Source organism: Littorina saxatilis, linkage group LG5 (assembly GCF_037325665.1).
Source record: "Littorina saxatilis isolate snail1 linkage group LG5, US_GU_Lsax_2.0, whole genome shotgun sequence".
Taxonomy (NCBI): Eukaryota; Metazoa; Mollusca; class Gastropoda; order Littorinimorpha; family Littorinidae; genus Littorina; species Littorina saxatilis.
Genome location: NC_090249.1, coordinates 37,038,573 through 37,054,239, shown reverse-complemented (window position 1 = coordinate 37,054,239; position 15,667 = coordinate 37,038,573). Strand labels below are relative to the sequence as shown.

The 15,667-nt window shown below is 41.0% G+C and overlaps 1 protein-coding gene across 2 annotated transcripts in view; it reads right to left on the bottom strand.

The window, feature by feature from the left end:
• Positions 1-2,802: 2,802 nt before the first annotated feature.
• Positions 2,803-15,667, bottom strand: part of LOC138967025 (calpain-10-like) — a 26,945-nt gene continuing 14,080 nt past the window's right edge. For both annotated transcript variants that reach the window (XM_070339482.1, XM_070339481.1), the window contains 6 exons: positions 9,460-9,659; positions 8,600-8,676; positions 7,947-8,063; positions 6,187-6,257; positions 4,314-4,543; positions 2,803-3,626 (listed from right to left, as the gene is read on the bottom strand). In XM_070339482.1, the coding sequence (XP_070195583.1) occupies positions 3,605-3,626; positions 4,314-4,543; positions 6,187-6,257; positions 7,947-8,063; positions 8,600-8,676; positions 9,460-9,596 (654 nt within the window). In that variant the 5' untranslated portion in view covers positions 9,597-9,659 and the 3' untranslated portion in view covers positions 2,803-3,604. The remainder of the gene's footprint in view (positions 3,627-4,313; positions 4,544-6,186; positions 6,258-7,946; positions 8,064-8,599; positions 8,677-9,459; positions 9,660-15,667) is intronic.

Below are 15,667 nucleotides of genomic sequence, written 5' to 3'. Positions count from 1 at the left end.
CCGAAAGTAAAAGTGCGTTGTCCGTATACGTATGTTGTGGTTTTGGTGTGTGGAATGGTAAGGATGCGGCCTTAGAATATTCCAGAAACAAAATTGCCCCACCCCCACCTCCCTTCAGTCCCACCACCATCACTAACCTCAAATTCAACACCCTCCAAATGTTTAGAGAGAGAGAGAAGAAAATAACAACAAGACAAAATAAACCATAGCAGGTCACCTGGGTGCCAGTGGCAGTGCAACATATCGATCATTCGAGTCATCATTGGGCCTCCCAGCCTACAATGGAGGTGCACAACAGCCTCGGCGCGCGAAGTGCGTCCCTCTTTTAGTAATTGAGGCTATAAAAGGGCGACTGACAAACACTCAAGTCCTTAATGGCAAAAAACCGTAGGACTTTTAATATCAATTTTACTACTAGGGCTGGTGACGATGAACCACCAGGCACCAACTTTTCGTGGTTCCGATAAGGTCTGGGTGCCATTGAACACACGCACACACACACACACACACACACACACACACACACACACACTACGGCTACGATGTCCCACGGTTAAGCGTCATTTTGACTGAGTACACGTTTCCACAAAAAAATAAAGAATATAAAACGCACAACTTGAAAAAGACATTCGCTTGATGTTCTTTGATTTTTCCAGCGCTTTTAATACTATACAGCCTCATTTAATGGCGGAGAAGCTTTTTAGCATGAATGTCCCAGCAGCAACCATCCTCTGGGTTATGGACTACCTGACAAACAGGCCACAGTATGTTAGGGTGGGGGGGGGGGGGGGGCAATCAGTTTCAGACACAATCTGCACAAACACAGGGGCACCACAAGGCACAGTACTCTCACCTTTTCTTTTTTTCTCTCTACACAGCAGATTTCAGAAGTTCTAGTGACTCCTGCCCCATAACCAAGTTTGCTGACGACACTGGACTGACCGGACTGCTGACTGTTGACGACGACTCTGACTACAGGCAGGAGGTAGATAGGTTTGTGGGGTGGTGTGAAAACAACTATTTAGAGCTTAATGTGGGGAAGACAAAGGAAATGATAATGGACAACAGGAGGGGGGAACATGTACACAGGGAGATAGTGATCAAGGGGGAGGTCGTAGAGAAGGTAGAGCAGTATAAGTATCTGGGGGTGATTATAGACAATAAGTTGACATGGAAACCAAACTCTGATGCCCTTGTGAAGAAACTCCACTCTCGCCTGTACTTTTTGAGAAAACTCAGGTCTTTTAACATCAGACAAGAAATCCTTCAGATGTTTTACACTTCAACGTGCAATAGTGTGTTGTACTTTGGCTCCGTGTGTTGGGGTGGCAACATCAACAAGCAAGACAGGGATAGATTAGATACATTCATCAGGAAAGCAAGTGGGGTGGTAGGGAGGAAGCAGGACAATTTCACATCAACACATGAACGACGACTGACTGACAAGGTACAGAAGATTTTGGCTGACGACTCGCACCCACTCAGACCGGAATTTGACAGTAGACGGACAGACAGGAGCAACAGATTCAGACAACCAACCGCAAGATCCACACGCTACAGAAATTCGTTCATTCCATCTGCAATTCACATCTTCAATTCTCAGGTGGGGCGGTAGATGCTGGTGTTGTCGCTCTGATGCACGGGGTCAGTGTTCTGTATTGTTTCAGTATTGTTGATTTTGTTTTGCATTCTACTCTCTTAATCTTAGACAACATGTGATAACCGGCAAGGTGCTGACTTTCTTTTGTGCATTGTTGATGGTGAATGCATGTTAATTTATTTTTAATATACTTTCTTATGTGATAACCAATGTGCTATATTTTCTCAGGACAAAGAACAAATGTTTATTTTGAATGTGTTATGTATGTTATTATTACGGACACAAACGCTCAGCAATGTAATTTCTCTTTTAGAGATTAATAAAGTTATTGTATTGTATTGTATTGTATTGTATTGCTTTATTTCACGAAACAAATTCATCATGCATCACTGACATACAATCGTTAGATCATGTGCACCAAGGTCGTGCGTGAGTAACTTTAAGGACCAACAAGTTGGTAACCCATCTATGAATCTCCCGTTTGTATAGGCTTTATAGTTGTAACATTTACATTATCCAGCAATAACTCCCATAATTATAAGACTGCCAACATAAAAAGGACTCAAATCTCACTTGTTATTTATCAATCCTACTGAAATGTTATTGTAACCATGTTCAAAGTAAATGAACTTAGCTAACGAGACACAAAATTACGGTGCCATCACATGACTGCATGCATCCTAGCTATATCACTGATTCTGGACAGTCTTTCAATCGTAGAAATAGCAAACAATGTTGAGGACTGACCAAGAAAAGTGCACAGAAAAAGCTTTGATTCCAGATAAAAGTCATTGGTTTACACGTAGAAGCAAAAAGAGAATGAAAGTCGTTGTTCTGTTCATTTTAATGTTTCTGATTTTCTCAGGTTCCAGAAGACAGGCTGTTCCGCATAACTCTCACATCATCTGTTGTTGTCCATATGTATAGAGCGTTTACGTCCCTTTGTTTCTTCGATCCTGTCAAAGGGACGGGTATACAATTTACACTGCCCAGCCCCTCGGCCAGATTTTCCTATGATCTAACAATGAGAGACAATTACAATATTGTCAATATCGAAGATGAACCTACTACTGAGGAGCAATGTTGTTCATTCTGATCGTAATTAAAGATGGACCAAAGATTGAAACTATATAGGCTACTGATACACATTGTCGTTCACACTGAATGTACATCACAACTCAAGATGAACCAAACACTGAAACTGAAGAACAATGTTGTTCATACTTGATGTACATCATAAACAATGTCGTTCATACTGAATATATATACATAACAACTCAAGATGAACCAAACACAGAAACTGAAGAACAATATCGTTTATAATTATACTGGATGTACATCACAACTCAAGATGAACCAAAAACAGAAACTGCAGAATAATATTGTTCATACTGAATGTAAATCACAACTCACAGATGAACAAAACACTGGAACTACTGATGAACAATATCGTTCATACTGAATGTAAATCACAACTCACAGATGAACTAAACACTGGAATTACTGATGAACAATATCGTTCATACTGAATGTAAATCACAACTCACAGATGAACAAAACACTGGAACTACTGATGAACAATATCGTTCATACTGAATGTAAATCACAACTCACAGATGAACTAAACACTGGAATTACTGATGAACAATATCGTTCATACTGAATGTAAATCACAACTCACAGATGAACAAAACACTGGAACTACTGATGAACAATATCGTTCATACTGAATGTAAATCACAACTCACAGATGAACTAAACACTGGAATTACTGATGAACAATATCGTTCATACTGAATGTAAATCACAACTCACAGATGAACAAAACACTGGAACTACTGATGAACAATATCGTTCATACTGAATGTACATCACACCGCAGGGTGGATACCACACTGTCGAACAGGGTCGGTCGTTTTCAACATTACCCTCAAAAGAAGCCAGAAGTCAATCCACTTTCGTCTTTCTGGTGTCCGTTGACAGGATTTGGATTTGGATTACCGTCTACAGTCCAGTCTGATAAGCTCTGTAAGGCATTCACAAAGTGAATTAGATTTTGTCAAGTTTTTGCAATGAAGTGGTTGATATTTCTGAAATAAATAAAAAGCTGAAAAATTGCTCACTGGTATGTCAGCAGGCCAGAATTCTGCTCTCAGGTTTTGGTGGATTGAACGGACAAAACGATACATTCTTTTGCATTTCTCAAGTTTCGTTTTGAATTTTTCGTTCGGTCTATGATCAAACGTTCCATAAAATTAACTTTACTTTTCTTTTATTCTTGATTCTGGCACGTTAACAGACGGTCTTTTACAGACTCTCTTTCTTTGACCTCACCTCTCGACAGAGGCACGTTCAGAGATCAGCTCCGAACAGTGCTACAAGAAGTGTCTGTGCTCAGAAACGTTAGAAGGTTCTACCTCAGTTGACAGCTATGACTATTCGTTTCGCATATTCGTTGTCTCTGGGTATGATTCGGGACATTCGAAAGAACTGTGTTAATTTGCTTTACACTGAACAAACAGGCAATACAAAAACTGACGCGGAACTTCCCATGTCGGATAAGGGATGGAAACCGTGAACCATCCCCATGAGTTGTACATTATAACACTTTTCTTGCCATCGAAATTGTTTCCCTCTCCCCCAACCTCCCCATCACAATAAACTATCATGTTTTTGGCGATTAAACTTTCTGACTTCCGACTTTTGACCTCACCTCGGCTCCAACGGAGAAGAAGACATGACCACCACAGTGAAAGGCTTCTCCGTGTCCGGCTCGTCAGTGTGGACGAGAAGCGTGTACTCTCCTGGTTTCAGCATGTACGTTGCCTTGATCTCCGGGGCGTTGCCTACGAAAGTGTACGGCCTTCCCTCAGTGTCCAGAACTGCTTCTTGCTTGCCCATCATGGAGTAGATGGCGTCGATGTCCATGGGAGCGCTACCCGTCTGAAGACGTAGTTTTAACAAATGCACAACGATTGAAAAAACAAACTGACGATCCCGTCATGTTCCTGATCTACACGGGTGGCGAAGTTTGCTTGATAAGCTTAAGCTTCCCCTTATTGTTGTAGGCTATGCAGAACATGAATGACCAATCTATGATCTTTAAAATAAATTTTAAAAATTTTTAAAAAAAATAAAACAAGAAGGGCAAAGCCCATACGACTCACATGCTTTACACATTTTTCCTACCAAAATACATGTGACCTTGTCAAGGTCATCCAAGGTCATGCAACACAAAGCTGTTAATTCAAGACATAGGAAGTACAATGGTGCTTATTGGCTCTTTCTACCATGAGATATGGTCACTTTTAGTGGTTCACTACCTTATTTTGGTCACATTTCATAAGGGTCAAAGTGACCTTGACCTTGATCATATGTGACCAAATGTGTCTCATGATGAAAGCATAACATGTGCCCCACATAATGTTTAAGTTTGAAACAGTTATCTTCCATAGTTCAGGGTCAAGGTCACTTCAAAATATGTATACAATCCAACTTTGAAGAGCTCCTGTGACCTTGACCTTGAAGCAAGGTAAACCAAACTGGTATCAAAAGATGGGGCTTACTTTGCCCTATATATCATATATAGATGAGGTATTGAATCTCAAAAACTTCAGAGAAAATGTGAAAAATGTGAAAAATAGCTGTTTTTTAGGCAACATTTATGGCCCCTGCGACCTTGACCTTGAAGTAAGGTCAAGATGCTATGTATGTTTTTTGGGGCCTTATCATCATACACCATCTTGCCAAATTTGGTACTGATAGACTGAATAGTGTCCAAGAAATATCCAACGTTAAAGTTTTCCGGACGGACGGACGGACGTCCGGACGGACGGACGGACGTCCGGACGGACGGACGGACGGACGACTCGGGTGAGTACATAGACTCACTTTTGCTTCGCATGTGAGTCAAAAAGCACAACGACTGACGTTTTTAGTCCAAGACAATTAACGATGCAAACTAACACGCGTAAAAGGTTCAAAAACAGAGTATTACGCAAACAAGGTCTAAAAATCATCGAAGATTGAAGATAATTGCATGTATGCACACGTCTGAGAAAGAGAGATGCAGAGGCAGAGAGATCGGGTGAGAAATGTATGAGCATTAGAAATACAAATGCCGCCATGACGGACAAAGAAGAAGGCCAGTGGTATTAAGGTAACAGTCAGAAACTTAAAGCGATATTCCATGCTAATGGAGCTCGATTTTGTTGCCAGAGAGAGTGAGACAGAGAGAGACACAGAGAGACACGGACAAACAGACAGGCAGATTGAGATAAAGGTTTTAGGCTGAGCCTAATGTTCCAACCTGTCCTTTTAACATGTGCAGAGAATAATTGTAAACATAAGAGAAAGAAAGATAGAGAGAGGGTGAGAGTGAGAGAGATAGAGAGAGCGAGAGACAGAGATACAGAGAGAGAGTGAGACATAGAGACAAAGAATGTAAAATTGTGTGTGCGAGATCTCTGTGTGTGTCTTGAAGTCTAGCCTACTTTTTAAAAATAAAAATAAAAAAAATCATTCTGGACAAACAGACAGAGGGAAACCTATACACAGCCTTATATGTAACAAGTAACACGTCTCACCGGAAAGAGGCAGAGTGCAAGAGGAATACGATGACCATCGTCCTTCTGTGCAAGTTTTATCTCCACAGCCACTGCAGAAAGCATACCACAAAGAATTACTCTCTCTCTCTCTCTCTCTCTCTCTCTCTCTCTCTCTCGCGGACTCGCGAGATTTCGCCGAGCGGGCAGGTTGGAGTTTTTGAGCTGCGCTTCGTTTACACCCAAAGTTGCCAATAACTCGTCAGAATGACAGTCGTTGGTTTACCAACTGCTGCAAGTACATCTCTACAAGCCCTGCTCCACGACCACCACGTCACATCATGGAAAATCGCCGGCAATGGGGACAACTTGACGTTTGTTGTCAGACTTGCACCGGCGGCCACTGATGGCGACCCAGCTACACGCTACGCTCACAGTGACACACATGACAACAAGGTTCAATGTTTTCGCAGAAAACCACCAAGCCAGATGCGAAGAGATAAGAAGAGAGCTGAGGATAGGAAAGCAAAACGAGAGGATAAGGCAAGTGAAACTTTTAATGTGCCTCTTTTTGAAGCTACACCCAAAAAACAACTGAGTAATTGCCATACAAAAGAAGGTAACACACCTGACACAGACCTCGACACGGTGACCGCTGGAAAGTCACGTGCAAACAGTAGTGACTCGACTGTGTTGGCAAGTGGCGACCCATTTTCTGTTTATTCAACGACATTGCACGCAGAAGAGCACGGCCTTGGAACAGCTGAACACATGACAACAGAAAGCGTGCCTGGGGAAAACTGTATTGACCCAGAAAAAGACGATCCTTTTGACACAGTTAAAGAGTATACTGGGGCAATCATGGACAGGCCATTGCAGCGTCGTCTCCGGGACAGGCGCAGGAACAACACACATCACAGGATTGTGACAAATGACAGCACAACAGAACCGCTGTACATTTTCGAGACGGACGATCTTGTGCTTGTGTCCAACCCACAGATTGAATACAGCGATGAAGTAACATTCTAGTTCATCAAGCAGGGTTCCAAGAACATGATTCCAGAGGAACTAGGCTACATGCAGCGGCTCGCCTCGTGGAGACTAGTGGACAGATGGAACATACCACAACACCATCTACGGAAGGTTCAAGCAAGACAGAAGATCCTAATTGACTTGATCCGGTTCTACCTTGGGTAACGAACGTTTCGCGATCGAACATGAAATCGTGTGTATTGTGAAAAACAATGGGCATTGAACGGACACTTTTAGCCTCGTTCAGAGCGCGACACGTCTGACATGTCGTAATGTCAGTTTGAACGGACACTCTTATTATGCAACTTTGTGCAAATGCACTATCGGCTTCGGTTTCGATATTTGAGTGTTCGAATACCCTTCCCCAAATCCAGCCCAACTTGCAATGGGCATATTGCCTGAGCAAATAAACCATTCTGATTCTCTCTCTCTCTCTCTCTCTCTCTCTCACTCACTCCCTCCCTCCCTCCCTCCCTCCTCTCTCTCTCTCTCTCCTCTCTCTCTCTCTCATTCTCTCCTCTCTCTCTCTCTCTCTCTCTCTCTCTCTCTCTCTCTCTCTCTCTCTCTCTCTCTCTCTCTCTCTCTCTCTCTCTCTCTCCTTCGCTCGTCTGTCTGTCTTCTGTTTCTCTCTCATTCTCTCCCTCTCTCTCCCTTGCGCTTTCTCCCATCTCTCTCTCTCTCTCCCTCTCTCTCTCCCCTCTTACCAATACGATTATCATGGACCTAATGCTACAATTTAACAAATTTCGGCTTCGATTTCTGTGACTCACTCATTTGTGAGACAGAGAAGGCCAACTGGGGGTTGGTGGCGTGAGTGTTTCTGTGAGCAATCTGTCCACCGGCGTTCACCCCTGCCTTCCACGCTCCGTTCACCGTTTTGACAAAATCTGTTAAGAAATACAAAAATACAATAAACGAGAGATGACTGCCATGGGGGTGAAATGAAAGCTGGGTTCTGACAGAGAGAGAGGGAGATAGGGAGAGGAGAAGGGAGAGAGAGAGAGAGAGAGAGAGAGAGAGAGAGAGAGAGAGAGAGAGAGAGAGAGAGAGAGAGAGGGGGAGAGAGAGAGAGAGAGAGAGAGAGAGAGAGAGAGAAGCATACTGATATTTTGTGGTATGCTTTCTGCAGCGGCTGTGGAGTTCAATATTGCCGAATCCAGAGGGATAGAAGTTTCCCTCGTCAGATGGAATGCAAGACTTACCATAGTCTTTCACAACACACATGCGAACACACTGACACCCCCTCCACACAAACACACGCACGCACGCACACGCACACACACACACACACACACACACACAAACACACACACACACCATAATTAAAAGTATTTTCTTTCTAAGACAACACAAACACTTATTAGAAAATGGCTTCGCTGGTTTGAGAATCAAAACGACAAACAAAAGACATTACAGCACATACCCAATGGAAAGTTCTGTCCGCCTGACGTCACAGTCGTTGATTCGGAGGTAATTAAATCCCGGTTGCTTGGAAACTCCCTGGAGGAAACAGAGCGAGAGACTTTTGTGATAAAACATGTACTAAAAATGCATGCAACATACGTACGTAGTGCTTGACGACTGACAGAGAGGCACGGAAAATCAGCTAAAAGCATTATCTTAATCGGAAAGATGTGCGTTAGTATATATAAAAAAACAAATTCGTTTTTACCGTTGGAAAGTATTTTTAATAGGCAGTTACAGATAAGAAGCATTTTTGTGTGAGTGTTCGAAGAACAAAACGTTAAAAAAGTTAGCTTGTTGTACTCGATAAGTTGTATTTAATTCATTGTATGAGATATTGTTAATTGTTGTTATTTATTTGAATAAAAAAATTTGAAAAAAAATTGAAAAAAAAGCTAAAAGTATTCATCTAAGAAAAGGGACATAAGCGCTCTATTAAATCAGATCATGTCTTTTGAAACAGCCACAGGAGGCAAATAGACAAGGAACTAGTGACACAAAGTGACATTATTGCAAGTTGAGTCTATTTGAAGTAAGCAGAAATATGACTATTTTGCGAAAAGTACGTATTAATTTTTAGCTTCCAGAACGCAATTACTGAGGAAAGGGCAGTTTTTTTCGTTCTCTTTCTGATCTTTTTGGTCCAAACCTTAAATTGTAGAGGAAAAAATATTTGATTCACGGAGTCCTTATTAGCCGTTGTTGTTTCGGATTATCAGAAATGACCCTTGAGGCACATTACACTTTTACTGCCATGAACAAAACACAACAAATCACTTAACACTGAACCAAGAAAAACAATTCATGTCACAGACTTACGAAACATTGCTGAGAGGGACGGACGAGAACACTCTGACGAGAAAAGATTTCTCCTGTTCAGCGTCTTTCGTCGATGGAAGAATCAGATATGTTCCAGCGCTCAGCGTGTGACGGAATGAAATCTGGTCTCCGTTCATGTAGCTGTTTGTATTCTCTCCAAGAATTTGCACTGTGGCGTTCTGATCTGTTTGGTCCAGAACCTTAATTGTACAGTACAGAAAAAAAATTAATTCACGTAGTCCTTATTTGTCGTTGTTGTTTTGGACCATCCGAAATTACCCTTCTGAATCCCAGCTTGATGGACATCAGAATTTACCCTTGTCATTGCCAGCCGGAGACATAAGAAACTACCCTTAAAATCACAACTTGAGATCATTGAACGTCAAATTGCCCTTGTCAATATTAGCTGAGGCACATCAAAATTACCCTTAAAATCAAAACTTCAGACCATTGAACGTCAAATTACCCTTGCAATCAAAGCTTGAGACCATGGAAAGTCTATTGCCCTTAAAATCAAAGCTTGAGACCATTGAAAGTCTATTGCCCTTAAAATCAAAGCTTGAGACCATTGAAAGTCTATTGCCCTTAAAATCAAAGCTTGAGACCATTGAAAGTCAAATTGCCCTTAAAATCAAAGCTTGAGACCATTGAACAAAGCTTAAGACCATTGAACGTCTATTGCCCTTAAAATCAAAGTTTGAGACCATTGAAAGTCTATTGCCCTTAAAATCAAAGCTTGAGACCATTGAAAGTCAAATTAACCTTAAAATCAAAGCTTGATGTAGCCGTGTGGCGATTTGACGTACTGTTGTTCATTTCTCTCGTTACCTAGCCCAATTATTCCCCTTGACCATGCGTGTATGTGTTTGTTCCGTGGTGTCGTGTATGTCTTCGTCCCGTGGTGTCGTGTATGTCTTTGTGCGTAGATGCTGCGTTTTAATTGGTTAATCCCTTAACGGATGCGTACACATTCACCCCCGACAGTGCGAGTTCGGTCAGTCTGACCGGTGATTTCGAAGTGTGAAGACGTGTCAGTGCGCTTAAGCCTTGAGATCGGTGTTCTATTTGAAACAGTTCTTTGTGTTGGTGTGACATCTTTTAAAATACAGATAGCCTGTGCTGGATTGTGAGTATCATATTTGACCTGTGGTTTAATAGCTGATTTACCATCAGCGAGGTGAGTGATTCAGACCGGCGTAACTCCGTGTGTGTTTAGTTCTTCATATTCCTGTTAGTGTACATATGCGTGCGCGAGTGTAGTATGCTTCGTATGGTATTTTTATCTGTTGTCTTATTATTTGTTTTGTCTTTTAATGTGCACCACACTGAAATTTCTCTGTATGAGATAATAAAGTATTCGTATTCGTATGGCATTCCGTTTGTCAAATAATTATTTGGATACTTTTTCATGTTTTTTTCACCAGTTTTAGCTAAATAATCATTATTTAGAAGCTCATGTGCTAAATAAGTAATTGTTTATAAACAATGTAAAACAATTCTAAATATTTTTTTTTGTTTACGTAAACAATTCATTATTTACCTAAACAATTCATTGTTTACGTAAATAATTCATTGTTTACGTAAATAATGATTTATTTACGTAAACAATATATTATTTAGACTTATATTACATTGTTTATAAAGAATCAGCAATGTTGCTAAATAAATCATTATTTACGTAAACAATGAATTATTAACGTAAACAATGAATTGTTTAGGGAAAGCAGTTTTCATTATTTAGGGGAATCAAGAATTGACTTCTAAGCTTCATTTTTATATTTAGTCAAGTTTTGACTAAATATTTTAACATCGAGGGGGAATCGAAACGAGGGTCGTGGTGTATGTGTGTGTGTCTGTCTGTCTGTGTGTGTGTGTAGAGCGATTCAGACTAAACTACTGGACCGATCTTTATGAAATTTGACATGAGAGTTCCTGGGTATGAAATCCCCGAACGTTTTTTTCATTTTTTGGATAAATGTCTTTGATGACGTCATATCCGGCTTTTCGAGAAAGTTGAGGCGGCACTGTCACGCCCTCATTTTTCAACCAAATTGGTTCAAATTTTGGTCAAGTAATCTTCGACGAAGCCCGGACTTCGGTATTGCATTTCAGCTTGGTGGCTTAAAAATTAATTAATGACTTTGGTCATTAAAAATCTGAAAATTGTAAAAAAAAATAAAAATTTATAAAACGATCCAAATTTACGTTCATCTTATTCTCCATCATTTCCTGATTCCAAAAACATATAAATATGTTATATTTGGATTAAAAACAAGCTCTGAAAATTAAATATATAAAAGTTATTATCAAAATTAAATTGTCCAAATCAATTTAAAAACACTTTCATCTTATTTCTTGTCGGTTCCTGATTCCAAAAACATATAGATATGATATGTTTGGATTAAAAACACGCTCAGAAAGTTAAAACGAAGAGAGGTACAGAAAAGCGTGCTATCCTTCTTAGCGCAACTACTACCCCGCTCTTCTTGTCAATTTCACTGCCTTTGCCATGAGCGGTGGACTGACGATGCTACGAGTATACGGTCTTGCTGAAAAATGGCATTGCGTTCAGTTTCATTCTGTGAGTTCGACAGCTACTTGACTAAATATTGTATTTTCGCCTTACGCGACTTGTTTTTCTTTGTGTATATACTATAATTCAATACAAGGTATCTCCAAACATTATTTATCAGAAAATGTTCGTAAATTTGTTTATTTTACAAGCTGAAATTGCCGTACGAAAAGAATTGAATGCGAAAACAAACAAAAGGTCAAGGTCATAACCGGGAGTGTTTAGTGTTTGCATTCTCTCCCTTGAAGTTGTTGAAAAAAAGTTTTCCGTCCTAAGTTTTCTGTTCTGTGACCTCAACAAAAACTTTCTCTTTCCATTTCTCTTACTGCATGATTACACTTTTTTTTTATCTGTAGGTTACACAACACAACACAACTTGGTATGAGCTCTGACGCGATGACGTCACACAGTCGTGTGCAGAGTTGTCCGGCCTTGCCTCTGGCATTCCGGCGGAACTCGCGAGAAGGCAACACGCGAAATCTGCACTCTGAATCTTCCGCATTTATCGACATGGTCTCTAGTTGTAGTGTTAAACATTGCCATAACAGACAAGATAGAGATAGGGACAGAAGATTCTTTTCTGTTCCATTTGTTGTCAACGGAAAGGGCAAAGAGACAAGGGATTTGACTGCACGACGCGGGCGAGAATGGTTGGCACAGCTTCAGCTGAAGAATTTCAACTTTGAATCAACAGCTAGGAGATCTATACGTGTGCTCTGATCATTTTGTCAATGGTAAGTACTCATGCTTTTGTTCACCTGCCTTGGTTAGTCTGTGTTTTATGCAAGCTGTGTTGTGATGGTAGTGTGCAGACAGTCGGTCAGTCCTGCACCGAGTGCAGTCTATGACTGAGTGAGTCAGTCTTACACTTACTCTCAGGATAACAACTTAGGCCAAAAAAAAAAAAATGCTTTGGTTACGGTTTCATGGCCAAAAAAAATAGGGTAGGTAGGTCGATTAAACTTTTTTTTGTTTGTTTTTTGGTTGGTCCCTCTTGAAATGATAAAAATATTTGTGTATGCAGGATATTCGAGGTATTTTCATATTGGTGTATTCGTCCGCTTCACTGCCATCAGGAGTCAAACGAACACACTTGAAGTGAAGTGATTTGATGTGGAAACTTTCCAAGTTTTCGAGAGTCATGCCAAAGTCCAGTTCGAAAGAGTCTTCGGGTTCGGCACTTATTTTCGTCGACCCAACACATTTTATCCCGAACAGTTTGCCGTCCAAAGTTGGATGAAAATCATGAAAAATGTCCACCAAGGTTGCACTCTTCGAGTACCGACTTATCAGTCGTGTTTGTTCGATATGAACGCACTTTCCGAATACGATTGCAAATGCAGACGACATCTTTTTACGTTCGCGCAACGAACGAACGCACGAGACTGACTTCCCTTGGATATGGGAGTTGTAAAAAGCGGAGTGGTGTCCCTTGTCGGGCTTGTTGTTGTCTGCTCGCCGGCGATCGATGTTTTCTCTGTGCCGTGGTGTTGTCGTTTTCGGTGGGTTTTTGTGTGTGTGTGTTTTTTTTGTGTGTGTATGTATGTGTTTGGTTCATTTTATTTTTAGCTTTAGGATCAAAAAAAAAGTTTAGGGTCGGCCCAAAAAGTTAGGGTCGGTCGGGAAACCGTAACCAAAGCATTTTTTTTTGTTGGCCTTATCATGGTTGCCCAAAACCATGACTTGTGAGAAGGTGTGAAATACTTGGATTTGATAATCAGAATTTATTTGAACACTAAATGGTCATTGTTGATACAACTTTATAGTTCAGTTTTAAAGGGTAGATCTGTGTCTAGATTTACTCATTCATTTTGTTTGGGTGACTTATTTTTAAAATAACTCCCAATCCATAATTTACAATACATTTGCCTTTGATTTTTTCTGCAGGGCAACCATCTGTGAGAAGTAAACACCTACTTTGAAACTTGGGTATGGTGCAGGGACACAGCCTGACAGCCCAACAAGGACAGTACCAGAGACTCAAGGAGAGGAAGAAGCTTGTGGGGAGTGAGTCAACTCCTTCTCACCCTAATTTAGCAGAGGATGCTGTTGATGGCGAAAGTGAAGGTACTTCGGATACAGCAGAACTGGCTGCTCCTCTTCCCGAGAGAGGTGACTGTGGCGGTACTTACTGCCAGACTGAAACCTATGACAATTTTGCCTGGATTTCTAAAGATAAAGAAAAGCAGCAACGGGATGAACTAAACAGGCTGGTGCTAGAAACTCGGGAACTTAAAGACGAACTTGCCAAGAAAAAAAATGACACTTGATTCTTTGAGGGACAATGACGATACTGTACGATATTTTTCTGGGATTTCTAATTTCTTCACACTTGTTACATTATTTGATTTTCTTGCATGGCATTTGCCAACACACTCGCGCAGAGCACTGACACAGTTTCAAGCTCTCATTCATGCATATATACGCCTTAACACACCTCTGCAACACCTGGCATACATCTTTTCTGTGTCAAGAACAACTGCCAGCAAAGTTTTTCACGAGACTGCATATCATGTACCACAGACTGCAGCCACTTGTTTTCTGGACAGACAGGCGAAGTATAAAGACAAGTCTACCGCCACAATTCCTTCCCTATCCATGGAACAGAGTAGTCATCTTGAACACACACGGCCAGTACCGTGTAACTGGCCTTGGCACGGAACGATCCAAGGGGGGCAATCTCAGTCATCTCAAAGAGGGAAATCCAAACGCAATCCGCTTTGTTCGATTTTATGGGCTTGGACGATAGAGAAAAATAAGAAAAGCAAAGCTGGAGTCCAGTCTGGACGAAACTGCTATCAAGAACGCAGAATTGCTTTTTCTGAGTTTTTTTTTAGCCGTAAGCACCATGTTTATCGGAGCAGGAAACTCTTCCATAGTGAGGCCCCTTTGTTGGTTTCACTGCGGCCGCATTGTGAACAGCAGTTAAACATGGCGCTTACGGCTAAAAAAAAACTCAGAAGAAATTAATTCTGCGTTCTTGATAGCAGTTTCGTCCAGACTGGACTCCAGCTTTTGCTTTTCTTATTTTTCTCTATCGTCCAAGCCCGTAAAATCGAACAAAGCGGATTGCGTTTGGATTTCCCTCTTTGAGATGACTGAGATTGCCCCCCTTGGATCGTTCCGTGGCAAGGTCAGTTGCACAGTACATGTACTGGCCGTGTGTGTTCAAGATGCAGAGTAGTGTCCATTATTATTATTCTCTTTTTTTTTTTTATTATTCTCTTTATTTATATAGCGCCTTATCCGAAGTTCAAAGCGCTTTATGCCGTGTGAGATGGAATTTTTTACACAATATATCACGCATTCACATCGACCAGCAAACCTCAAGCCTGTTAGGCGAATGTTCACCTTTCGCGGCCTTTATTCCAAGTCACACGGGTATTTGATGGACATTTTTATCTATGCCTATACAATTTTGCCAGGAAAGACCCTTTTGTCAATCGTGGGATCTTTAACGTGCACACCCCAATATAGTGTACACGAAGGGACCTCGGTTTTTCGTCTCATCCGAAAGACTAGCACTTGAACCCACCATCTAGGTTAGACTGTTTTGAAATATATTCATTGAGAGACCCTCCAGTGTTGATGCTAGTGCACTCACCTGGTCAAACTACAAGCACAACAATACAATTA